The 27605-nt window shown below is 42.6% G+C and overlaps 2 protein-coding genes across 2 annotated transcripts in view; one reads left to right on the top strand and one right to left on the bottom strand.

Moving 5' to 3' along the window:
* Positions 1 to 212: 212 nt before the first annotated feature.
* On the top strand, positions 213 to 18346 carry emilin3b (elastin microfibril interfacer 3b). Its single transcript, XM_076741542.1, has 6 exons — positions 213 to 709; positions 12788 to 12910; positions 14135 to 14457; positions 14658 to 15004; positions 15136 to 15483; positions 16177 to 18346. The coding sequence occupies exons 1-6, from the start codon at positions 525 to 527 to the stop codon at positions 17320 to 17322; spliced, it is 2472 nt and encodes an 823-aa protein (XP_076597657.1). The 5' UTR covers positions 213 to 524; the 3' UTR covers positions 17323 to 18346.
* Positions 18347 to 24960: 6614 nt separating this feature from the next.
* The window catches only part of b4galt5 (UDP-Gal:betaGlcNAc beta 1,4- galactosyltransferase, polypeptide 5), a 28369-nt gene continuing 25724 nt past the window's right edge, over positions 24961 to 27605 (bottom strand). The window contains exons 8-9 of the mRNA XM_076742070.1: positions 27487 to 27588; positions 24961 to 26798 (exon numbers count right to left, since the gene is read on the bottom strand). Coding sequence (XP_076598185.1) covers positions 26651 to 26798; positions 27487 to 27588 — 250 coding nt within the window. The 3' untranslated portion in view covers positions 24961 to 26650. The remainder of the gene's footprint in view (positions 26799 to 27486; positions 27589 to 27605) is intronic.

Below are 27605 nucleotides of genomic sequence, written 5' to 3' on the forward strand. Positions count from 1 at the left end.
TTCTTGCACACACACCCTCACTCATGCAGAGTGCAGAGGACTTGGGAGGGTCGAGCCCAGTCAGCAGGTCTCACACACGCTTGCGTGTGTGTGTATGGAGCTGAAACTTTCCTAAAGACTCACTCACACACTCTTTCCTCCTTCTTTCCTCTGTCCTGCTCTCCTCTTTCTCCTTTCCCCTCCTCCAGCACACCTTTGTGTTGTTTTCCTTGCCCCCTCTTCCTCTCCCCTCCCTCTTCAGCTTCACTAGTTTTCCCTCTGCTCTGTCCTATGTGCTCAGAGTGCGGTTAGTGTGCGAACTGGAAGTGTACTGGGCAAGATGCTGCTGATGCTACAGCTGTTTGGGCTCCATGTCTCCTTCAGGGCCCACTGAAGAAGACAAGACTGCACGTGAGCCAGGGAGCTTCAGCACAACACTCTGAGAAAGACAGCCAACCAGTTGTATTTTGAAGACTCTGGATTTTGCATTTTCAAGACTGGAATTATTTAAGTTTTTAAAGACTTAGAGAAAAAAAGAAATAACAATGAGGACCAAGTTGTGTCAACTGGTTGCACAGTTATTTCTCTTAGGAGTGTTGCAATCTGTGGTGGACAGTAAAGGAACTTTTTATGGAGGTCAGGTCAACCCTTTCTATGGAAACAGATACAACCTGTACAAGGCTGGACTCAACCCTCACCATTCACCAAACAAGCCCATGACCCGTCACAAGTAAGTGCAACGTTTTGGACATGTCTCAATCACTAATGCACGTTTTATTTCCCTTCCCACTCTGTCGGGTATTGAATTCAAAAATCATTCCAAGTTAGCCAGAGCACTTGCAAGCAAGACCCACATGTCACCAGCAAGTTGCAGAAATATGGTTTTAGTTATGGCATTGGCTTGGTAACAGATCCCTGAATTGACTCTCTGTTTCTCTATTACTCACCATCCTTTTCTGTGGTTCACACCTAAAACCATCTGTGGCTGGGGATAAACATTATAGAGCAACAATGACATGCGGCGTTATGAAAACAAAGCCGTCATTATGGTCTTTATAGTGCAGCGAGGGGGGTGCTGAGTTGATGACAAGAGTATTGATCCCTTGAAGCCACTGTGTGTGTGTGTGTGTGTGTCTGTTTGTGTGTATGGTGGGAGGGGGATTCAATTAGAGGCAAGACTTGCAGTACAGCTGGGCACCCACTGCCCGATGGGAGTGGTACAACTAATCTCCAATCAATAATAAAGCAATAAGACGGGGGTCTCAACTGAATTTGCATTGAAATTGCTATTGAAAGCTTTGGTTTTTTTTTTTTCAATCTAACTCTTCCAGTATCAACAAGAAGTGGTGGTGGATCCTCCTCTGTTTTTAATCAGTGGTGTGTGTCATGTATGTAAATACACTGCGCTGATACTGTCAGGACCACACGAGTGGAGAGAAATAAAATTTTCTACGCATGCTGTTTGAAAGCCGTGAAGCTGTGAGACGAAACAGAGCCTTTCAGATATATTTTGCCTGGATAGAGATGGTTGATGTTTGGCCTGCAGGGCTCTTTCGGTTTTTCCTCCCTTTCCCGTCTCTTTTGCTTGGCTTCCCCTGAGAGCTGTTATGTCTTTGGACAGCTCCCCTGCTACCTGCTGCTTCACTCAAACTGCCACAGAGCACTGCTGATCGTCCAGCCCTGCTTAGCCTGCCATGTACCCTCACCTCCAGGGAACAGCTCTCCAGCTGCCCTCACCCTGAGTGCAACACCCATATTCTCCCTGCACCTTTAACTTCCTCACCTAAGAATATAACCTTCATTTATCTCTTTCCTTACCTCCATTTCCAGGCAGCTTGTCATTTTATGTTCAGTCTCCTAGCACTTAAAACAAGAGCACCACTTGCAACGTCACTGCCACACGTAATCAGTGTTAACAGCAAAAGTAATTTGCTACATTACCCATTACATTAGATTAGATTAGATTCAACTTCATTGTCATTGCACAGAAAAGAAGTACTGAGACAATGCAATACAGTTTAGCGTCTAACCAGAGGTGCAAAAAGCAGTAAAATGCAGAATGATGTACATATGTACATAGGTTTATGAATAACAGTGAAGGACATATGTCACATGTGAATATGTTAAGATAAATACAATATGGACAGTATTAGCATTGTGAACAGAGTGAAATGAATACAGATGTATACTGCATGTGCAGCTGTTGGCAAATGCAGGTGTAAATGCAGATATATAGTGCAGGTGTAAGAATGAGCAATGTTAGTATAACACAGACAGCAGTATGAATATAAATACACTATAGGGTAGATACATATACAGTATGGAGAGTGGTGTAATATGTATTGGTGTGTGGGAGCATATAGCTAAGCGTATGTGCGGATGTGTCACTCAGCACAGCTCTGTTAGAGGTGCCTTTAAACAACTACACACTCACATGTCTCATTTACTGTATTATTCAACATGTGTAGACACATACATTTTTGAGGTATTTACCCATCAACAGCTAGCTTAACAGAAGTCCCGTTCTCATAGTGAGGTTACAGGTTTCACACAACCTCCAACTCCGGATATAAATACGTAAATCCTAATTGTAGGCTTACCAGTGTTGCTAATGTGAGCAAGAACACACTAAATGTAAATTTGACCACGTTGGAGTTACCAAGAGAGTTACCTTCAAACTGTCTGAGTGACTGTGTAATTGGGATAACACAGTCATTAAATTACTGAGTTTCAAATTGTAATCCTTACGATACATGTTTCTGAAAAAAGTAATTACAATACTGTAACACGTCACTCAGCAATGACATGATCAAATTTTCAATATCATTCTCGTGTCCCCAATACTTAATTCCACCAATTAATCTGAATCTTAATTAACCTTTATCCTATTTTTGTCTCATATTTCATCTTTTACACCCTGTTAATGTGTGTTTTTTATATTCCCTTGTGTTCAATTTCTTAATGACGTAGATGAAAAGTACCTAGCTTTGCCTTGCAGTGGAAAGGTGCAAAACAAAAGAAATTGCCTTGACTTTGCCTTTGCTATATGGATTGCATCTTATTTTGCCTCACATTTCCTTACGAGTCTTTAAACTTCAGTGCTCATGCTGATGCCATTTGTGCCAGATACACTTCCAAGCTTGAATCCCAAGATCGATAGATTCACCAGACATTACTAACTCATCAGATGATCAGTACTTGGCTGTTGCTGGTAATATTCCCCCACATATGTCTGTGTCCAACTATAGTGTTGATACAAGAGCTGTTGTCCCACCTTGAACACAGTGGACCCTGGGGACATGTCACTGTCAGACCACCACCACAGATATATGAGTTCAGTTGTTGTCGGGCTGACTTGTCAGTGGAAATAGAGAGTTAAAAATAACTCACGTGCAATGACGTGTGTGTGTGTGTGTGTGTGTGTGTGTGTGTGTGTGTGTGTGTGTGTGTATGCATGGGAGTATGTTTGTTAACGTGTATTTTTGTGAAGGATTTCAACTCATGTGCTTTTACAGCTTGTAAATACAAACTGGTTTCTGACTGACCACACAGTCACATGGACAAAACACGCCTGTTTTTTGTGAGATATTTAAAAATTCTCAGCTGTTGGTGCACTTCAGAATTTTTTTTTCTTCGTGTTGAGTTATTATCTGTGTTTTGGCAGCAAAGCAAGTGATGTGATTTCACAGTCAGTCCTTTCACTGACTGCAACCACTTGCTACAGTGAGAAAATATATAGCCCTCTAGTCACTGACTGTGGCCAGATATGCTCACAAGCCATTTTTGCAAGTCCAACACAAGTCTCAAGTCTTTGACAGGCAGGTCTAAGTCAAGTGTCAGGCATTTGGTCACAAATCCAAGTTAAGTCTCAAGTCTCCTTTGGTTGTAATGAGCGTTCAGTCATCTGCTCCATGCCATCCGATCTGCTTGGAGGACTGCATGCATATATCTAAGGAATTCAAAGCATGTACTGTATTATCATCACTCCTTAGTGTACAGTATTAGCATTGATTTTGCATATGATCACTTTAGACAGGCTAGTTGCAATGCAATAGGGAAGAAAACACAGAATGCAGGCTTTTCTTCAAAGTTAATAGCTATAGCTATAGTATTTTGGAGCAGATTAAGTTGCTTGACCATTTTTATAGTCATGGGAAAGCCAGCACTTTATGCAAATAAGCGTGGCAAGCAAACATGCACTCACTCATCCTTTCGAAATACTCACCAAAAGCCAATCTGATCAAATTCACCGGCTTTAGCTATGTAGGTAGCAGCAAGCTAATGTTAGCTGATGCTAAGCTAAGCATTAACTTTCACATTCCCAAGTGACTGACCTATCTGGGTAAGTTTTCAGGTGCCTGATGCAGTTTGATGCAGTCGATCCAGCGTCCTTCATTCTGATATCGCAGATGTTGCATTTGTGTCTGTCAGTTTGTATGGTTAGGCTGTTCATATAAAACTGTCTTTCTAAGTTATTATGTGTAACACATTCCTAATATAACTGTATGATCTCTCACATCTCATCAAGTACCTCTCGCCATGTTGCACTATAACATAAAATGCGCAACAGGTGAAACATAATCCACAGGTCATACCCATCACTGGGAAATGGCTTTTGTGTAAATCAATTAGGATCCCAGCAGATGCCACACGTCTTCACTGATCAGATTAGAGACATATCCGAAGGCTTTCCGATGATGTATGGGACAGAGATCAAGGGGGAAAGGTCACTGAGTTGGTAGAGGTTAGAGGTGATGGGTTGCTGTTGTAAGTTTGTGTTGAGTGTCCAGTGGAGGACAAGAATGGAGCCAGTCTCCTGCTAAGGGTCACGTTGGCTGGGCAGTAAATTCCCAAGCCCTTTACCAACACATATTTATCTAACTTAACTGCTTTCACTGACCTTTCTGCTAAAATGTTTGGGATTTCTAAGTAAACACACAGTGAATGTGGGTTATACCATTTAAAAGGCCAATGCATTACAATCTTTGCATTTCAACTGTGATAGTTGAAAAAATCATATGATGTTATTTTATTTCCCTGGTGTGGGATTAAAAGTTTTTTCTTATCTTATTTTATCTTATCAATACACCAAATTCTGTTATCAAATTGATTGACTCTGATCAAATGGTTTTTCAAGACTGTCAAAATAAGATTTTGAAAGGAATAATTTGACAGATATTGGCCTCCTTATCAAACTCTCTGCAAGAAACCAATGTGTATTTCGTAAGATATCAAACTATTGCTTTAAATTTTTGCCATACATGTGTGAAGAGACCCACTTTAACTTCTCAAATGGCATCACTTTACCAGTCAATCTATGTTGCAACCCTTACCTAAGGTCAGCTTTGGGTAATATCTGAAAGGATGAGATCGCGGATACAAGCAGCCAAAATTGTTGGCCATTGGCAGCTGATTCAGACATCAGGAGGGAGCTCTGAGTAGAGCCAGAGCCACAGCTCCATCATGTCAAAAGGAGCCAGTTGAGGTGGTTCGGGCATCTAATCCGGATGCCTCCTGAATGAGTTTCTTTGGAGGTTTTCCATTAAGTCAAAGGAGACCCTGGGGTAGACTCAAAACATGGAGGCTATATATATTGTATTGCATCTGGCTTGTGAATGCCTCGGGATCCCACAGGAGGAGCTGGAAAATGTTGCTGAGGAAAGATGTCTAGACTACCTTGCTTAGACTGCTGCACTGTGACCCGTTCTCAGATAAGCAGCAGAAAATGGATGGATGGATGGATGGATGGATGAAGAGTTTTATATAATATAGTGTGAATAGGTTCATTGCAGCTAACACCATTTCATATGTGGTTTTTCATTAATTTCCATATCACGACATACATATAGAGAGTAATAACCATGGTTACTTTTTCAAAGAACTACTGCCCTTATATGAAGCGAGCCGTGCAGCACACTGTTGAGAAAGGCTCTGTTCCAAGGCTGGTTTTTTGGTTATTAGCAATTTTACGAATATCAATGGGATTTTAAATGAGGCTTTCTTACTACTGGAACAAAGCCTGGAAGTTCTGGTTTCACTTTGGCTCTCTATAAATATTACATAGTGCCTATCATTAGCAGAAAATATTTTCAGTGTTTATTTGTTTTAACCATATTGCTCAGTCCTGGTTTCAAGCTGCCTGGTGATTCACCTGATCGTCTTACTTATGAGACTTTTGGTCTCCAACTTTCGCATTGCTGTTGATTTAATCCCCAACCATAAACACTACACTGAGCTTAACAAATCTAACAATTCCATTTGAATACGCTTTTATTTCAAAAACACAGAGAGCTATTCTTACTCGAAGGAGATTATATGCTTTGGGAAATGCCTGAGGATAAGTCACTGGTGTGTTTTTTACTGGTGTTTGAGCCTCTTACTGTACTCCAACATAAAAATACAACACAACAACATAAAGAATGCATGACTGTCCAACAATAAAGTACCTTATTAGTAGCACTAGTTATCACATTTTAACAGCAAAATTGTAAAAATGTTAACAGTTTCCAAATCTACATGCTTTTATTGTTGTAGTAACAATTAGAGGCTGGTAGCCAACATTTAAGCACATGTAAAAATGCTGGTCTGCCTTTTAGCTGTAATAACCAGAGCTGGCAGTGAATGACAATATAATCCCCTCGGTCCTAGAGTTTGGAGTATCACATCTTTCCTTAACCCTAATCAGTAGCCACAAGAGCAGCGTCAATCAACCCTGCACCTTGGGGCCGCTAAGACCTGCCAGTTGGCTAGAAATAAGTTTCATTAAAAGCATATATGGAAAGAGATGGGCCCTGGAGGAGAGTGGTTAGCTCATAGACATGGTTGTTAAAAGTCTTATTAAAGATTGCACGGTTCTCTATGTGGTCTGCTCCAGTCATAAATCTGTCAGAGGCAACAGTGGCCCAGGTTCAAACAGTCAGGAACCCTGCAGGTGATAGAGCGGTCAGTAATGAGGAAGGTGAGGCCTTTAGTGCCACAGCGTCAAGACTATGGAGGCAGTGGAGGGAAAAGTGGCAGGTTAGAGGGCCCGAGATGTCAGGGTCAGGATGAGGCAACACACGGGGGCTGCGTGAAAAACAGTATTAGAAACAGAGGCAAGAGCAGCACTGGTATGCTTAGATAAGTAAACAGAGATTACCTACAGTTAGCAGATTCTGCAGTAAAAAGGAGCAGTGCGTTATGAGAAAAAAGGGGGATTGAAAGGTGAGTTGTTTTGGGCCCAGCAGAGGGTGGAGGTCTGGCAGCAATAATATTTGCCGAAAACGCTCCACGTGAGAATCTGAGATGGGAATTCTCCTTTCCCCCTGGGAGGCTGTGAGGCGATTTAGGAACTGTAATGTTATACTGGAAATATTTACAGTGGGACCAGACTAGCAGTCAAAAAATGACATGCTGCAATGACAGAAAAAAGACAATATTTTGGCGTCAAAAGGGGGAAGTGTGTTAGGAGAGAGGGGGGGAAAGTGAGGCAAGAAAAATAGTAAGCGTGGCTTTCCTGTCATGGTGAAAGGAGGCAAAGAATGTTTTGATATTGTTTGGGGAGGAAGAGAGCAAGGTCAGGTGAAGATGGGAGGCGCACATGAGAGTTTAATACTCTGATGAATTTGAATCAGTGTGGAGTCATTTGGGGTTGGGTGGTTCAGTGAGGGTGTGGGTCAAATGGAAAGATTTCTTTGTAATATTTTGGGTGTTTTTGTGTTGTTTACAGTGGGATTCAGCTTGTAAGATTCTTGTAACACACACAAGAATTGTTTTTACATGAAAAAAGTGTCATTCAACAATTCAATTTCCAGCAACCATAGAGTAAAATGCAGGAGGCCAATTTACATTTTGGTCCAAAAAGCTTTTTAGTGGCTCTGTACAATGAAAGACTCAAACAGGCAATGAGTAATGTTTGACTCAGACCTGGGTAAATTAGTATGGTTGTCCTTCGAGGCCTAATTGTGTTTTAAACTGCATGCCAGACGAGTGGAATGTAATCGCATTAGATACATTAGATGAGGTTGGTAAGTTCAGTCAAAGAGAGCAAGCTAATCAGCAGCTGATAGAGATTTTTAGCCATGCTGGCAGCGCGGCTCCATGCAGGGATGGCAGCGTCAGTTAATCTGTTGGTCAGTCCACTTTGGTCTAAGCCTAAATATCTCACAAATTATTGAATGGATCGCAATGAAATTTGGTGCCGCCATTGTATTTATGATGAATCCGAACAACTTTGGTGTCACTGACATTTCCTCTATCTACTACAATTCTGACATTTTTGGTTTTCAGTGAAACAGCTTTAGGACTTTTGGATGGATGACACTTGGTACATACACAAATGTCCCCCTCAGGATGAAGTTTAAGTTGATGACCAAATATGTGAATAATTAGCAAATGCTAGCACGCTAACATTTTAAGATAATGAACGTCATTATATCTGCTAAACATCATCATCATGTTAGCATTAGCATTTAGCTCACAGAGCTAGCTGGGCTGTCAGATCTTGTTATGATTTATTATATAGGTTGGTGATTTCCTATTCCTCAGGTCCCTCCTGCCTTTGCTTTTGCTGCCCCAAAGCTTAGGAATAGTTCTTCTGCCCTTGATTTACATCCTAAAGTCTTGTTTGAAAGCAATTAATTTCTCTTTGACCGGTTTTGTCAGATCAAGCTCCACAATATCATAATGCGCTTCCATATTTTGAAAATATCTGTTACGTTTTTATTATTACTAATAATTCTAATTATTGCAAATGCAATTACCTTTGCAGTTTTGTGGTATGTTTCCCAATGCTAGTTGTTTGTAAATGCGAGTCATAAATAAAGTTCATTTGACCGACATGACTTTTACTGTCTGGCACTAACTGGCTTATCCTGTGTGGCCAACCCTTCCCATCTGTCAGCAACGAGTGCTAAAACAAACATCACAAAGTATTTATACTCTTTAAAAGCAGTCTCCTTGTGCCGCATTGGTTGAGGGATGAGGTGTGAAAATAACTCAGAGAGTTCCAGAACTCCCCTCTCTCTCCTTTTCTCCCTCCTCCCTATATTCCTCTGATCTCAGATCATGCTGGATCAGGACTTCTCATCCTTTTTTCCCCTCCTGAGGTGTCCAGATTAGTGTTTTCTCCTCACACACACACACAAGGCGGCAAAACACTTATCTACACTCTCACCTATCCTGCAGCAGGTGCAGACATATACAATGGCTGAAAACAGCCCTTTTCTTCTCACATACAGTATGACCGCTTACACATATTAGGCTCGTAATTCTGGCGATAAAGCTTGTGTAATCCTCATACCGCAGAGCTATGTGGTCTCTGTAGATGTGAGATAAAAGGGCCAAGAACTTCATTGTGTGTGTATGATTTGTGCATGTGTGTGAGTGTCTGTGTAGCTCACACACACTATCACTATCTCTCAAGCTAAAACTCAACATTCCTCCTATGAAGAGCTGATTTTACACAGCAGAGGAGGTGACCTGTGGTTGCCCTGACCAACACACAGAGGGACAGGATTTATCTCAGCACTCCACTTTGATTCTCACAAAGCCAGAACCCCTCTGTCTGAAAGACACTGAGGATAAAATATCACACACAGGCCCAAATGACATTGACAGATCTGTGAAAACAGGCAAAGAGCAGACTGGGGGACAGGGAGGCAGTAACAGAGACCAGGCGAAAGGTTGGGTTTTTTTTTTTTTTTTTTCATGCCTTTTACATCTGGATTCGTGCACTTTTCAGGCGATGTGTATGAGTCTGAAGGTCATTGGCTCCAATCCCAGATGTGCACCTGACAAACAAATCGGTGAACATGGTCACTTTTCACACCAGGGATGAGCTCTATATGTAATGTCAGAGGGGTCACACACGAACTGTACCGCATACGCAGATATGCTCATGCACTCTGCTGTCCATCAACTGTCAAAAAGTCCTTGTGGCTTTTCCTAACTTTCTCTCTCTCTCTCTCACTCTCTCTCTCTCTCTCTCTCTCTCACCCCCCCTCCCCCCATACACACACACACACACACACACACACACACATACATACACAAAGTCATAAAGCTCTTTGTTGCAATCGATAAATCTGTCATTTATGAGGAGGAAGCCATACCCATTTAACACTACTGAAGTTTTACAATGTAATACTTAAACCACTCACTATAGTGCTGATATTCTCTGGGTGACAGTATTGACAGACGTTCTTTATTCCGGGAATCTCTGTTACCATCACCATGTATATGCGATCTTATACAAATATATTTGTGCCAAAAATGAAGACAAATGTAATTTGTTTTGGCACTGTGTGTTTTCTGTGAGTAGCAGATGAGAGCAGTGGGAGTGACCAGTGTTAACCCCCCACCCCCTTAGGAATAGTGAGGAAAAGAGCCTGCAGGTGGGGTGGTGGCGGGAAGAAAATGCATGAAAGCAAATTAGTTGCAGGATTGTAACATCTGAGCAGGGAAATAGTTCATGAGTTTGTCAGTAGGTTTCATGAGACAGAAAATGTGCCAGAAATTATGATTCAGTTCAATTTGCGTTGGCAGGTTAAACTTACTGTCTCCATTTCATAAAAAAACACCATGTGATACATAAAAACAATCTTTCCGGCCAAGATTTCTTTGCTTTTTTACCCCTCAAAAATCTTCTGCAGCAACCGGTAAACTGCGTGTGTGAGTTTAAAGAGCTTTAAGAACTCCCATCATACCACATCAGTTCAGGTCGTAACCACCACTTCCTTAACAACGCATGACCTAGCAGCAGGTTGTCAGGCTGGTATGAAAGAAGGTCTGTCATCCTGGCTCCTGCCCTTTTCCTTCCACTGCTATTAACATATGTCAACACAGGGAGAGTGGTGATACACACACAAACGCTGTCAACACAGTCAGCGATTTGCAGAAAGCAGCAGCAGTGCAGCGGTTTCTCACAGATTCTGACAGACTGTTCTGCGTGTTCGCCCTCTGAACCTGTTAACTTGGCGTATGGACCCTCTTCGTCCCGCCCTGCTCCTCCAAACACTTCTATTTGTCCTGAAACAGCTGTGGAGCAACATTAAGTACCGCATGTGTTGCTAAATGCTCCCCTCTGAGTGCAAGAAATGCTTCACATGTGAGCCTAAAGAGCGCAGATCATCGTTTCCTGTGTTGCACGGGGGCCAAGGGAACATTAGGCAGTTGCTGCACTGGTAAAGAAGCGAGAGAAGGAGAGAGAAGGTCCAACTCCAGCATGATGCAACAACTGCTAAAAGTAGTTATAGTGAAGTTATTATGGTATGTGTTGGATTCTGGACATGTCTGAGCACTTTCGGGATTGAAAATAGTCCCAGCAGTATTTCTTGTCTGTGCAAATGATTTGAGCTCAGATTTAATAATTGTAACCCAATGAACATGTCAATAATAAGTGTGTTTTGAATTGGAAGGGAAGTCACTGAATTACCATTTTCAAAAAGAGCAAAACAAAAGGCAATCCATCCAGACAAAGCTCAGCAAATATCCTCTGCCATCATTCTGCCTAATGCCAGAGGTATCCATAAATTTGTGGTTTTTAATATTAAACAGCCAAACATCACTCAGTATGTTCTTTATTCTTTATTCAGATCTCCAGTAGTTTACACGAAGTGGTCTATAGTCTACCTGGGGTCCATGCAAAACAAGAACAATGAAAAGACATCAGAGTCACATAGCGTCAACAAAAAAAACACAACACAAGCCAAATACAAAGACTTCACCCACTTAACACATGAAAGTGCAAACAGTAGCAACCTGCAGTGAAGACAAGAAAAAACTGGCACACACCCGCAGCACCAAAAATAAACGCAAATAAACAAAAAAGTGTTCCAAAAACAGCTGCAACAAAATAACATTGAGATGAGACACATGAAATCCTGCTCCAGTGGCTTTCTGAACAAGGACCTGTTTTTCATCTGTTGGCACTTGGCTGGAAGCATATTCCAGGCAGAGGAACATCTATAAAAAACAGTTCTCGTCATGCAGTTTGTTCATGGAGCAGATGAATAGTACTCACTGGATGCATCCTATACCCATGACAAAAACCAGAATATGCCAGTTTACCACCAAAGAAGTGTGGTGTACCATTCCGCATGACGGTCTGCATGAATAACAGAAGACTTGACTTTCTACTGAGCAGTATAAAAAAGGACCATACAACAGAATAGAAGACAGACAGAAGAATCAAACCAGTAAGCAGTGCAGGAAAGCTTTCACACAGACTGAAGAGGAGGGAGGCTTCACACTTTAATCACATATTTGTCAGGAAGAAATAATCTCATCGACCAGCTGGAGGTGGAGCAGCAGCAGTGCTTTAAAGGGAAATATCACTGAATGGGATTAAGTGTTGTTTGAGCAACTGTTTGCTAAAAGTTATTCTGAGAAAAGAAATTACATAATCTTCCTACAAATCATGAGTTTAAATGTTAATAAAATGGACCCTTCCTAAATGTAATACACTCTGGGATTTAATGATACAACCTTACATGGTCTGGTATATGTTAGCTTATGCTAAATAATGTTAGCTAAATTTGGGTAGATATTTCTGTGTAACTGACATTGATGAGTGAATGGGCCAATGTGATGACTGTTCTTCAATTGTGCAACTGTTACACGACATTTTAGCAATTACTTTATCATCGTCACTTGTCACCACAGTCATTGGTGTTCAGCAAAAGCTATGTACTCTAACTTTAATACACTGAGATTGACAGGAAGAGAGCAACACAAGCACTGTTTTCATCTCAATATGATGAGTATTGCAGTGTTGATTTATCAGTGCTGTGTCTTGTTTAACTCAAATGTCACTCTGCTGTCCCCACAGAAACCACTGTGCCTATGTGGTCCAGAAGAACATCTCCTGCACCATGCAGGATGGAGTGGCTACCTATGTGAAGGCCGAGTACACCACCAAGTGCATCTGGGGTCAGAAGTGTCCTGTTGTCATGTACGTTTTTCAGACGCAAGAATGCAAGAAATGAAATAGTTCAAGTTACACCTGAAACCTTTAACAGTTTAGTCTTGAGGAATTTGGTTGTGAAGTTTAAAATGTGGAATTATTACTTACTTATTACACGTTCAGTAGGCTGCAGCATGTGGAACAATGTGGAATATACTCTAAATCAGTGCTGCCCTCTAGTGTTGAAATGATGTGCCATCTGTGTGACGAGGTGCAGGTCCTCGCTGCATGCACATCTGTGTTTGTAGTCAGAGTTCTTCTATAGAGAAATGCCACTGGGGGAAAATTGTGTTTATTCAGTCCTAATAAAATGTAATAGATTGTTTCAAAGTTCAAATGACACCAGCTACTGTGAGCTCCATGTCTCTTTCTGCCCATTACAAATGCTGAGGAGCCCCAATTTTTTTGATTAATCTGGGTATTTTTGCCTTACCTTTATGAAATTCTAAAAGTAAAACAAAAAAAAAAATCTCAATAGTGAAATTTATGTAGCGTGATACTAATTAAAGTCTAATTTAACCTTAACTTTATCTGCAGCAGATGTGTGTGCGTCCGTGGAACCATGCTCATGCATGCGGTGCATGTGGACAGGCACTGAGGTTTACAAAATCACAGTGTGGGGGCTAGCCTTCCTTATGGGGACAAAATACAACCCAATGATATAAATCTTTAAATTTTAGGGTGACGATTTGGTTTAAGGTAAGGGTAAGTCCATGTTTACTTTCAGTGATGGTTAGTGATAAGGTTAGACAAGAAGTGATTGAGGGTTATAGTTAGGAATTAATGTAAATCTACATAATGTCATCTGAAGTGATGGAAACACAACTCTGTGTGTGTGTGTGTGTGTGTGTGTGTGTGTGTGTGTGTGTGTGTGTGTGTGTGTAAGAAAGAGAAAGTTTGATCCACAATCATAAAGAAAATCACTTTAAACAGGATAACACTTAAGTTGGGTGCTAACCCTGGTTCAGTCCTCTGATGCCACATCATTTATGTTACACTTTATCTTAATCTCCTAATCTCCCTCTAATCCATGTCCCACTGAGATCAACTTCATCCTTTTATCTCTGCTGTGCACCTCCCATCTTCCCACCTTCTGTCCTGGCTCTGTGCCCTTTATTAGTAAAAGCACCCGCAGCCCCTCTGATAGAACCTGTGATGTGACATACTCTTAACCTCTGACAGTACACGTGTTTTCTATCATGTTTCCTTCAGGTACAGGACATTCTACAAGCCAAAGTACAAGGTGGGTTATAAAACAGTGACCGAGCTGGAGTGGAGATGTTGTCCCGGCTACTCTGGAGAAAACTGCTATGATGGACCCACATCGCTGCCCGATGTCATGATACCACCTTTCAAGGGTGCAGGTTTGCCCCATCGCCCAGGGATGAAGGGCTTCCCCCATGGACCTAGACCCCCCACAGACCAGAGGCCAGGAGGAGGCCAGCTGGAGCCTGGCAAACCGTACCCCGGTGTACCTGACCACAGGACAATACCCACAGGACAGCTGCCTGCTGGGAATGGAAGACCAAACTATGGTGAGAACAAACATCAACCAATTAATACCCCAGGATTTAAACTTCCTCTACTGCTATGTGTGTGCATCTAAGCAAACACATGTTTTCTCTTTCTCCCTTTCAAATACAAATTCCAAATACATGTACACATCATTTTTTCTTCAGTGCCAGCAGACTGTCTAAAAAATAATCTCCTTTCTGTTTAATCCTTGGAAATACAGGAAACAAATTTGGGATTTCAGGAGTGACTGGTGAACGTTTGGACCGTATGGAAGAGGACCTGCGTCGCCTCACTCAGGGTTTGGACACTCTGAACGGAGTGGTGGCTGGCCTTGAGGAGCGACTGCGTACATCGTTGCGGGAAGACACCAATAAAATCCTTGTGTCCCTGCTGCCCAACCCTCCCCGTGTGCCTGACTCTACTGTGGGATTTGGGGTGATCCCAGATGGGACTCCTGATGGACTGGAAGGAGGAGAAAGCTTCACTGGTATTGGAGATTTAGCAGGGAGGGTGACAGAAGTGAGAGACGAGCTGCGAGCCAAAACACACATCATAGAGGAGATTCAGGTACGCTATGCTTGTGCGAAGATGATGACAGATGATACAGTACCTGTACAGCTTGATTAGACTTCAGTTATCCTTCTCCTTCTTTTATTAAATGCTACCTTTTCCTTCTTCTCACCTGTATGTGTTGTTAGGGGATGGTCCTGGGTCATGATGGCCAGCTGAAGAAGCTGTTGGAAGGAGCTAGAGGCAGGCCCATCCCTGGCCCCAGCTCTACTGCTCTGGACGACATCCTGGATGTCAAGCTGGCTGGAATGCGGGCTGAGCTCTTGGATGGCTTTGAGCGCCGGCTGACCAGTCTGGAGACCCACTGTGACTCAAAGATTGGGGAAGTGCAGCAACAGTGCCATAGGGATCACATCGATGGTCAGGAGCAGATGCAGCAGTCTCTGGAAGGAAGAGAGACCGGGCTCAGGGAGGAGTTGGGCTCTTTGCAGGCTCAGATTCAGGGCCTAACTCTTACTGAGAGCTGCTGTGGACAGGTGTGTGACTGTAACGTGATCAGCATGCATGTCCAATTTGTCAAGTGAACGTTGTTAAACAAATTTTTCGATGTAGGGAAAACTCCTCAGAACAGTGTGACCACACCAAAATTTAAACAGAAGGTTTAAAGAATAGTTTAACATTTTGGCTAGTGCGCTGATTTGCTTTCTTGCCAGTAGTTGATGTCTCTGATGTCTGTGAGATAAATATGAAGCTCCAGCCTGGTGACGATTAGCTCAACTTGGCATAAAGACTGGAAACAGGACTGGAAGCCTGGCTCTGTTCAAAGGTAACAAAATCCCCTAACCAGCGTTACGTCAGCAGCAATGACTATGTGCCCATCTTAGAAGTAGTCCCACTTTTTCCCTTTGGTTTTTTTTGGGAATAAACAAACAAGATATCACATGTTGATTGGTCAGCTTTAGAAATGTGGGTGGATGGATTTTGTTTCCTTTGGAGAGAGGCAGGCCAGCCCTGTAAGTGTTTCCTCCTGTTCCCAGTCTTTAAGCTAAGCTAAGCTAACCAGGTTCCTGGCTGAGGCTTCATATTCATTGCACAAATATGAGTATTGATCTTCCTTTAACTAAATAGTGTACATTTCAGACTACTGTATGCCACACTGTAATCACACACTGTATAATTGGACATGTTCATGCATTACCAATGAACTAACAAGTTATTGATTATTGCAGGTGAACAGTCTGTCCCAGCGTGTGCTGCTGCTGGAGGAGTCAGTTAAAGGTTTGACAGAGTCTCAGAGACAGCTCCAGACCGCCCTCACTGACCAGAGCATACACGTGGAGACACTGATCGAGACCCGTCTGGTGGACTTAGAGGGCCGCCTAAATGCCACAGAGGGTGGACCTGATGGAGTAGGAGGGCTCCCTGGTGGTCTTGATGGCTTCAAAACCATGCTGGAGGACAAGCTGAAGACCCTGGAGGAGAGAGTGTTTGTGGCTGTTGAGGAGCTGAGTAACGCCACTGCTCCGGCACTCCTTGAGGGTCAGGTGGTCCCAGCGCTGGAGACAGAGATTGAGTCTGTGAGGAGGAGAGTGGAGGGAGACCTGGATGGCATTCAGAAGCAGTTAATAGACTTGGAGCTCCTATGCACTTCTTCCTGCTCACCCTCTACACCACCAGCAGGAGGCGTCAGTGTCACTGAAGTAGAGGAAGAGTGTGAAGGGATGGAGAAGAAGATGACTAACCGCCTGGACACGCATTCTAACCAACTGGACCGCCTAAACAACACCCTGCAGAATCTGCTCTTCCGTATCGCCCAGGAGGACACGGAGGACATCGTCCAGGGAGAGATCACCCTGCTGAAGGTCAACATCAACTCCGTGAACCGCACTCTGAAGGGCCTGAAGGACTCTATTAGCTTAATTGCAAGTGAAGTGGGCCACGCTAACAACACCTGGGAGCAGAAAGAGCACCAGCTAGTCAACCAGGTGCAAGGAATCACCAAACTAGTGGGCCACCAAGCCGCCCTCCTGGGGGCCGGGGAGAGGCGGCTGGCCCAGCTGAAGGGAGAACTAGTGACTTTGAAGAGACAGCTGTCCGGGGAGCTGCAGGGCTGCCGGAGTACAGCAATAGAAGTACAGAAGGGGGTGAAGGATGTTAATAGTAGGGTGAGCCAGGTAGAAGGCCAGTGCAGCAGCCTGGGGGAGCTGGCAGAGCAGCTGGAGAGGATCAGGGCAGAGCTTGAGAGACACTCAGACTCCTACCTGGCCCAGGTAAATGGTACCCTGGCCATCCATTCAGAACAGCTAGCTGAGCTGAAAGGGGAGGTCAAAGACTGTGCGGCGAAGGGAGCAGCCAATCAAAAAGGAGACCAGTAGCAGCTGAGCTACAGATTTTTTTTAAAAAAAGAGAGACTTATGTGTGCTTCTCATTAGGCTCAAGTGACTTCCTCTGCTTCTCTCCTCTCGCTTTCAAATTCCATCACAAATCCCACAGATGCAAATTAACTGGTGAAAGTCATTTCTCACAGAATCCCCACCCCAGTGCGTCCAGATGTCTTGGGTGTTTAGTTTAGTGAAGTGAGGAAGTCACAGAATACAAAGACACACCTATGGTTGTATAGTTGGGCAATTTTTCCCCCCTTGAGATTTTATTCTATAGGGCATTTGTTTTGCTTTTTTTGTTTTTGTTTTTGTTTTTGTTTTTATCTGATCCTGATTGTTTTGTCTTCACATTTTACCTTTTTTAACTTATATGAAGTGACTGCATTATTATGATGTTAAACTGTTTGTATTAGAGAAATGATAACACAACAAAGTGGATGATATGGGACTAATACGCTGCTACGGGTTTCTACTGACAAGCACACTTGACATCCTCTGTGTGGACTCTTGTCTCGTCTTTGTGGAAAAAAAAAATACTGTATGTCATCTTGGTGCTATTTACGTTTTTGTAAACTTCTGTGTTACATATGTTCAAAAATGACATGTATTTCTGCTTTGACAGTTGTTTTTGTTTTCTGCTGCATTGCTCCAAGTTGCAGAGAAGTTCCAAGCATCACCACTAGGGGACAGTGACAACACATTACATGACATGGTAGATGGAAAGAAATAAAGCCTAAAACACTCCAGGGTGGCAGTGTTTCCTAGACTCAAATCTGGCAATGTAAGCCTTTTTTTTGTTTTGTTTTGTTTTTTTTTTTCCCCAAAATGAATGTGGGTACTTTTATTCCAAAAACGACAATTCACTGAATTGAATTCAATCCAACTTTATTTATCCCTTTAAGGGGAGTTTTATGTAGCAGCTTGCATGCATGTGGAGCTAATGGGGTTTATTATGGAGTTCTTATTGTTATCGTTTAGGAGTTATTATTGTTGGACGTTTGGCAAGCCCACATTTCATTGTGTTTTCATTAATGGCCAATATGAACTTTATACTCTCCACCCATTTATTGTGTGTCAACAAATACAAACAATAAATATGAGAAAAAAAAAAAAAAAAAAAAAAACACTGTTAATTTTAAGGCCAAACGATCAAATGCTAGAAGTTTAACACGTGGAATTGGCAATAAATACATAGATAATGAATCTGAATATTATCACATAAAGCTGTATGAAAGCATCAAAAATAAGCTATGAAAAGCTGAGAAGGGATACCACTGTTACACCAAATGATGTGATCCATCAGAACAGTACAAACATTTTCATCATGTGTTCTTTTGATAGCAGCTGTTACTGCAGATGGTGCCTTCATAGTATAAACCAATGCAAGTAAACTTGCTAAGATGTGGTCAGGTGGGTTGAATATGTTCCTTGAATTCTTAATCATTTGCTGGCCACAAAAAGAGAAAAAGATCCTTCTGTTTCACTGTGCATTGGTTCAGGCTGTTTCTGTCCATCACCAGCAGGCTGTGGAACTAACGGGTAAGGAATGTAAACTCTTTGCTGGGAATTGGCAATCAGTAATTTATGGTCAAAACAAATGTCTCAGTGTTAACCGGAAAATAATGAAAGCAGCTTTTAAAAAGCAGCATCACATTTATTTCTCTCAGTATCTTTTATCACAGATTTAGGACAGTAAACAGATTTTGAATTATGACTAAGCCTGTAGTCAGGTTGCACTGTCTGCAGGTTTCACAGAATATCAGTGCATAGTTTAAGATGGCAACATCTCTCACTGATTAACTGGCTGTCAGCATGTAATGGGGACAAGAAATGTATCATTAATATGCTGTGCAGAATATTGGCTGGAGGAATTGGAGGTGTGTGACTGCACAGAGTAAGCAGTTTTGTAGAGAAAGCCATTTTTTTGTTCAAAATCCCTGACTTTACCAAATGGATAAAGGGAACAGTGCTCGTTTGATTCAGTGAAACAGCATGACTTCAACTTACTAAGTTGCAAACCCCACCAGCTCAGAAGACTGTGATCACATGATGCAGTCAGATGATAAGGTGAGGTCATGAGGTGAACATGCGGAGGATATTAGTGTTTATAGAGTCAGAGGTTAGGTGAGACTCAGTGATAATGAATGAAGCTGAGTGAAGTGAGCTGTAAAAATTAGTTGACCTTGCACCGTGAAGCGCCGTCAGCAGGTCTTCTATACAGCATCAGCACATAGTTTTGAAAGACAACATCTCTTAGTAACCAGAACAGGATGAAGCAATCACAGCATAATGAAAACCAGAGGCTAGACATAAAAATAAAAATGCTGCAAGGGCAATTCAGAGTGGCTGGAGAGGGTGGAGGTCTCAGGCAAAGGCAAATATGCTGTATTGAGAAACAGAATTGGCCATGGGATGATAGTGAGATAATCAGGGGGAAAAGAAGTAGGAGGATTGTAATGAGATATTTTGAAAAACATAGTCCAGTGAGATGGCATCAGTGAGGAAAAATGAGCAGAGACAATGAACGAGCGTGGCTGTGACAGTCAGTATAGGGAGGAGGCGAGCCGAGAGGATGAGCCCGGCTCGCTGAAGAGGAATACTCAAGCTGATAGACGGGGATGTGACAAGGGCAGGGCGGGCAGGAGAGCAAAGGATGGACGTTGAGGCAAGGGAGCACAGCAGTGTCAGGGAGGATGAGGAATGTGCGAATGGGAAGCAGATGTGTTTACAACCTCCTCGTCCCTCGGCTGTATCCTGACAGGAAAACAGGCAGGAGTCACAACAGGAGCTGGGGAAAAGACATGCCTGCTCAGACACACATGCACGAGCATAAACTCAAACAGTTAGCTCCGACTGGGCAAACAGCAGCAGTGCAAGTCTAAACCCCAGGGGCCAGACAGCAGCTGGATGCTCTGCTGTCCCTTGGGAGGCGACACTACACAAGGGACTGGCCTATTGGTGACCTGGAAGACGCAGCAGAAGGGGGAGGATGACAGGGGAAATCGAATCAAAGGGGAGGGGGAGCGGGTTGCTGTAATGCTGGGTAATGCTCATACCTGAGACTGTGACAAACAGTTATGTAATACCAAGCGACGTTAGAAATTCATGTGACATCCACACATGGGAACAGTGATTTCTCTCTTCCTCTGCATGCTTCTTGTTTTTGCGCGTGCATGAGACACCACATGCTCACAGACACACACAGTTTCCCATAAGGCACTGTTGTTTTCTATTACTCAAACATCTGATTTAACCAGATATGAGAGCAAGGGCCCTTTAATGCATGATGTCAGCACATATATAATATAGAAGGTACGCACAAAGCTTAAAACAGTGCAAAGCTAAAGGGCATGTCTCTCTCGTTGTTTCTCAGTGCTGTGTGTGTGTATGTGTAAAGGAGGCGCACACACACATGCACAAAGATAGGAGTGCAGAGCAAGTGCGGATGAAGAGTGTGACACGATTCTGCAAAAGTAAAAGCCACAGATTTTGTTATTCAGCTATTTCCTGATGCAGATTCCAGCTTAAGAGACTGTTCGGGGAGGTGCACTGACACGGACGCACAGGAAGCATACAAAGGCAAAGGCGCCACAAATGACATCAAAGCCTCTGAGAGGCACAACACTCAAGGGGGTGCGTGTGGGTGAATTAATAACTGGTGCGTATGTGTGTGCTGGCGTGTGTTGTACACACCTGCCAAGGCAACTCTTGAGATCTCGAGAGCTGCCCTCCATGTGTGTCTGACAGCTAAGTGGCACTGGTGTCAGCATACCAAAGCCTTGTGTTTCCCAGACTCCATTAAGATGTGGCTACTCCAGCCGGGCTCTATGCCTCTGCCAAGTCTCTCACACACACTGCAGCTACAGCGACACAGCAGGAGAGATGCAGGGGCATTTTCAGGGAGGACAAATGGAGGTGTTTTTCAAACACAGTACATTATGTTAATTGCTTCCATAGCTATCTTTTTCATTACGTTTTGCTGAGAAAAACAGTGTGGGAAGTGGTGCACCAATACATTTAAACTCCCATGTAGATATCTCATCCCTGCCACTTAGCATTTCCTTTTCCGAGAGCATAATTAAATTATCAGCTGTCACTTCAGTTAACTAGCAGAGATGCGCAGTTAATGTGCTAAATGCCACAGGGCTGGAGCTGCTCTGATTCAATGAATCTTAAGTGACCTCTCCTCAAAGCATCTCATTCTGCTCTCTGTTTTTCTTCCATGGGTGACAGGCTGGACAATCCCAACAAGCATCATCTTTGTCTCGGGCTCCGGATGTGTACATGCACGCACACGTACACGCATGCATGCACAAACACAAACACAGACACACACACAATATCAACCGAGAACTCTGTGGGACTATTAAAGGAAGGGCTCTAAAGCAGAAAAATCTGGTCCCAAGATGCTTGGATTTTGTTGCCAACTGTGGATCACAAGAGCCAAAACACAGACAATAATCCTCTGTATGGGCCAGAGTGTTTAAGAGGGGACGTGAAGCTGTCTATATCTCTGCTTACAGTTAGAGCTCCCTGGTGCTCAAACAGGCATTCAGGCATCTTCAGACTACAAGGAAGATTAGTTAAGGATCTTCACATTGGTAATTTTATAGGACTCAGTCTAACTTTATTATATGAAGTTATGGAGAGAAATATTTGAAATTTTTGCAGAATATCCTCTTGGACACACTCCCAGTCTTACCTAGTAGCATTACCTCTCAAAGGCCATGCAGGCAACAGAAAGTGACAGCAATCGTTTGAAACCACAGTATAATACTCCCAGTAGAGCCCTTTCACTGGCAGCTAGAGCTCTAACTGTGGCCAGTTTGTGCTCTGTGTTTTGTATAAGTAATGAAGTGTGAACTAAATGCCTCTGTACAGGAACTACGCCTCTGTGCACATGTTCGCAGTCTGTGCAGAAGTACGAACACATCATTCTGCACATTTAAAATAGAGCCACTGACCGCACTGTAAGGAAATGATTGGGCAGAAGCAGTGGTTTCTGGTAGCACAACGGAAGTAGATGGACCTCAACAGAGAACTAAAACACAGGCAGAGACGGGGTACTGTATCTTTACAAGTTTCATTTTATTGGTGTACTTTGACAATAACAATGATGGTATAAAAGAAAATCTCCATCATACAAATTTCATTAATCAAAAGATAATATGCCAATACACAAACAGATCCACATAAGGCTGACATCAAGTTTTGACAAGTGGCTTCAAATGGCTTCAATTCAAGGAGAATATCTCTCCTTACAATCAGAGAAGATATATTTTAAATTTAGCAATCTGTATCCTATCTTTTTTTTTTTCTTTTCTAATAGTTAGCTTGAATACAAAAAAAATGAATCTGTGTGGACTTTAGAGTGGATTGTGTCGCTGGTTCGGGTGCCTGTGTTTCATTGCATTGTAAGCATATGGTGTTTTTGGCTGACACTTCGCTGTCCTGCAGTGCTTTCCTCCGACCTACACCTTACCCCAACTGCTGTCACTGTCAAAGAGACATCACACGCGGAAACAAGGACACCGAACTTCATCTGAAGACTGATGCCTGCGTCTGCCATGATGGTGTCTCCTCAAGTGCTACAGCACATGAAGCACAGGGAGGCCTCGGGAATGCAGAACACCTCAGAGATTGTGAGAGAAATCTAAAATTCATGGGACAGGGATATTTTTTTCTTTTTTTTTAATAAAAAAAAAAAAGGCTGTGCAGGGAAGCAGTGATGTAAAAACATTGATGTCGCTGTGTAAGCTTCACTAGCACTTAAATGGCACCGGATCAACCCCCAGCCAAATCCCTCCAAAGCCTTGTTCTTTATGCTAGCATCTGTAGTGATTTAAGACCTTATAGAATTTCTAAAACACTACACACAACAATATTTACAATGATCATTTTCTTGATATACACTTTTTTTTCCAATTTAAATATTTTTGCTTATAAAAAAAATAAAAACTTGAGTGAAAAAAACACTGCAATAAATAAAGAAGCTTTAAGGCTGCCAGTCTTGTCAGATGCCCACAGAGTGGTCTCTTCATGTAAACTGGCACAGAATGGATCAGAGCAGGTGAGATTATGGTACGATGAAGCCTCTTGAGTGAGCAGCAGGCTTGGTCTTGGTCTGGACAGAGACAGACCACGTATAGTATATTTGACAGGAACAAGAGTAGCCGGCATGCTCTTATCACCAACTGAAAACAATCAACTTCCTGTTTTAAATAAAAAGCAAGAGTGCGCTGACTGATTTGCCCTTGTTACTGAGTCATCGAGTGGACAAATCTGTCTGGCAGTCACAGAACACCCATCGCGGTGATGACGGTGTTGGCTGATGAAGCTGCTTGTTCTAGATTGTGAAGTATAAGAGTCTAACACTGACTCAAGAATATCTATGTCATCCAGAGGGCCTCTTTATATTGAGAGGACGCTCAAGGTCTGAATTTTCACCCGAAACACTCAAACTAAACATTTGGCTTTTGCTATATCTCCATCTAGCTGTTAATTTAAAGCAATGAAAACACAAAAGTATAATGTACAGTGTGTTATGCAAATGTCAAGAACCAGAAAAAGAAGCTGTGAGTTGTTCACAACCAGGTCACTAAAAATCATTTTCTCATCAGTGCGGGAAAACAAAACAAAAAACAGCCCAGATGGAGGACAGTTAGACCTCTGAAAGGCTTAGCCATTTCACTCAAACACACATGGAAAAGAAAACTTAACACAAATGCTGCTAGTGTCGGTGACTTCCGCTGGGCACCTCCGGAGTGATTGGCTAAGGAGGTAAACAAAACGTGCTTCTGTTTGTGGCAACGAACCAGAACAACAAATACACGAATTAGCTTCACCTGGCATGATGAAAAGGCAACAGGTTTACAGATGTATGGGTGTAAAAACACAGAAAACCTACGCCATTTCCAAGCAGGCTGGAATTAAATGAAAGTTAGAGGGATGGTTCGCCTGCCGATACGAGCCTTTATGACGTTACGATTGGTTCCAGTAAGCACGTAGAGAGAGAACCCCTCAAAGGGAGCTCTGGAAGGTCAGCACCATTGATTATCAATTAGTATAAAAGAGGTGCTCAGTGAAAGACCGTGACCACTAGCATTTTCTGATCAGGTGTCTTGCTCTTCCTGTGGTCGTCACACAAAATGGCTTCCTCCAACGTGTCTGTTCAGCAGATTAATACACACCAGGCTGCAGGTCCCGTTCCATTTCATCAAAACCAGCCACTCGCGTCGAAATGTGCTTCTAAATGAAATGGAACGGCTCCCCGCTTACACAGACGTGAACCTCACAATCCCACACAAATACACATAACTACAAGTTTCAGTGCATCTAACACAGCCTGTCGTTTGTCACCTACTACATCATCACATCAACCGCAAGAAAAATAAAAACAATTACAGAAAATAATCCATAACAGATCAAATAAATAAAATGAGGTCCTGCCTCTTCTTATTTCATTGTGGGAACACAACAGTTTGTCAACCACTCGCATTTTCCCCAAACGATACGTCATAAGAAATGCATACAAGGCGATTTGTGTGAAATGAAGTAGCTGCATGACTAGAGGACAGACAGTGAGGAGAACGTGTCTGTTTTTTTTTTTTTTTGTGGGTTTTTTTTTTTTTTTAACGGAACTAGTTTACAGTATTGGGATATTTTACTCAAAATCAACACTGTCAAACACACAAATCAGAAAAGGGACATTTTAGCAACTGCCGTCTGTGTCGCTGCACAGAGTTAGGCTGCACGCCACCGGATGACCTCTCGTTCGACGAACTTCCACTTAGACCGACATCCCGAATTATGATTTGCACAGAGAAACTCCACAATCTACCAAAGCTAATCAGTGGTTTATCTCTTGATGTCTTAGATAAACATTTAGATCTGCTTTTCCCTATCCATGCCTTGATAAAGAAGTGTCAGTTAAAAAACATAAAGGCAGCCATAGATTGGTTGGTTGTAGAGATATACTTTTCACAGCACCCACTGTGGACGAGGGCTGGCTAACAGTATTACAAACACTAGACAATCTGAAAAATAACAAAGCAAAAGCTTCTGTAAACACCAGCGACAGTGACAGCAATCAAGTATTCTCTCCTCCAATTCTCTCCCGTGAAAAAATGAAGGGTGAGTAAACGTTGCAGGATCTAAAAATAAAACGGTTTCTCTCTCCCCGGCCTGGACTTACACACCGCACACAAAGTGAGGTCTAAAGTCAGTCTGTCACAGTCTCAGGGGTGAAGTCTCATGGAGGTCACCCTGAAGACCTTGTGCCAACAACAGGATACATGCAGGCCATTTGCATAGCTCTCCCTCACTTTAATACACACAGACACACACACAGACACGCACAGGTTCTGGAAAGGGTGGCATGTTTGCTTAGGCAAAGGTGTGTTGAATGTGAAGTTTGCATACGCAGTCATTCCTTCTCTGTAGTCCAATAAGGGTATGCTAGCACCCATGCTATTGCATCTGTATAGTGAGGAAGTCAGGTCTAAGTTCTGCTGTCTGATATTACAGCTTATTGCTAACAGGATGAGCATTGCTCTCCATCATACAGCCACTTGCAGGCAGCCAGAACATCCAATGCAACTATGCAAACACAAACATCACAGTCTTTAAATGGTATGTTCACAGGACAAAATATAAGTTGGTAAGAGATGAGTAAGGTATTAATATTCTGTAACTTAGGATTAACTATTTCATATACAGTATACATGACAGAAAACACGCACTCTGTTTCATATCGTCTTCTCTTTCTCTCTTCACTTGTAGATTTGGCATACCTTCTGCAGAACCAGCTGCAAGAGTCCACTTGGTTCAAGTTGCTGTGTGGTCATGTGTGCATGCAAATGTTTTCACAGGTTTACTGCATTTGTTAAAATAAGGAGTGCAAGAGCAAAGTAAATATCAAAGCCTCGGGGGACCACATCATGACTGTGCGCGCGTATCGTGGCCTACGTTAATAAACGAGCACAATAGCGTAGGGCTGACGGAATCAGAAAATGACTGAATGAATGGATGCTGAAGGCCAAAATGGTGCAAAAGGCATGTGGAGACTGAACACTAGATAAGCCCAGATGAGAGGAGTGATGGACTGTGGCACAAGCAAGTGCAGCATTTAACTTTCATTTCTTATATGATTTATCCAACATACTTATTTGAGTCTCCTTTTTTTTTTTTGCATACGACAAAAGAAAAAAAGCAAAGAATAAATGAACTAAAAAGTCCAAAGCAGTGCTGTAACTGGTGAGATATGGCTGATGTCCTAGAGGACTTTGATTCCCATGTGTTTTGCAGTCCAGCTGTGCCTACGTCAGTAGTCAGGTATGGGTGCAAGCTTTCTGCTCAAGCTGACTGTGATATTCGTGAAGAGAGGCCTCCTGGACACTAGGGGGGAGTAGTTTAGGTTGTTAAGACCATCCAATTTCTGTCTCTCCTTTGAGTGGCGTAGTAGACTATACCTGCAATAACACACAATGAGTCACTGAGTCAGGAGAGGAGACGAGACAGTTCTTGCAACACTTCTGCAACCAGTGCAATGGAGAGCAGGTTTAAAGTTCAGGTTAGGCACCTAAGCATTGATAAACAATGAGACAATATGCTGAGGAACAGGTTTCATCTGCTTACTCAGAGTTACTAGAAGGTAAAAGACACTGAGTGTCACAGTTTCACATAGACAGAAAGTGAGAGCTGCTTTTTTTTTTTTCATGGGAAATATTCATCAGCAAATCACTGCACTGTTACTGACATGAACACAGACGTTAATCATGTTAACTTTGTAGAAAGGCAAAGGCAAGTTCAGTCAATTCATTATATGTATTTTTCTATCAACTCCTCGTACTTTCTTACTGACAAATGAAAGAAACATTTATGCCTTGGGTTTTTTTTTTTTTTTTTTTTAAGTGACTTAGAATTTGAGCAGAGAGAGCATGATTGGAATTCAGCCCTGAGGCATACAAGCATATCACATGCAAAGTCTTTAAAAGAGTTGAAATTCTCTCAAAGTCACTGTTCTAGCTGTTCATGTGACTGGCTTACACCACATGAGCCTAAGCCTCATTCCAATCATTAGCTTCCACTTTTAACCAAAGTGTGTGTGTGGGTGTGTGTGTGTGTGTGTGAACGTGCTGTGTTTGCACAGACACTAACCTTCCCAGGAACTGGACTTCCCCACGATGATGGTGTGGAATTGACATGTAGCGTCCCTGCTCTCCGTGTGGTCTACTTACTGTGTAATTGGCAAACTGCACCCTACACAAACAATAATG

Source organism: Chaetodon auriga, chromosome 10 (genome assembly GCF_051107435.1).
Source record: "Chaetodon auriga isolate fChaAug3 chromosome 10, fChaAug3.hap1, whole genome shotgun sequence".
In the NCBI taxonomy this organism is placed as follows: domain Eukaryota; kingdom Metazoa; phylum Chordata; class Actinopteri; order Chaetodontiformes; family Chaetodontidae; genus Chaetodon; species Chaetodon auriga.

Excerpts from the sequence above, each read along its gene's own strand:
- emilin3b (XM_076741542.1), top strand. The coding sequence starts at position 525 with ATGAGGACCAAGTTGTGTCAACTGGTTGCACAGTTATTTCTCTTAGGA. Across the intron at positions 710-12,787 it reads AAGCCCATGACCCGTCACAA|AAACCACTGTGCCTATGTGG; the intron begins GTAAGTGCAACG and ends CTGTCCCCACAG. Across the intron at positions 12,911-14,134 it reads CAGAAGTGTCCTGTTGTCAT|GTACAGGACATTCTACAAGC; the intron begins GTACGTTTTTCA and ends TGTTTCCTTCAG.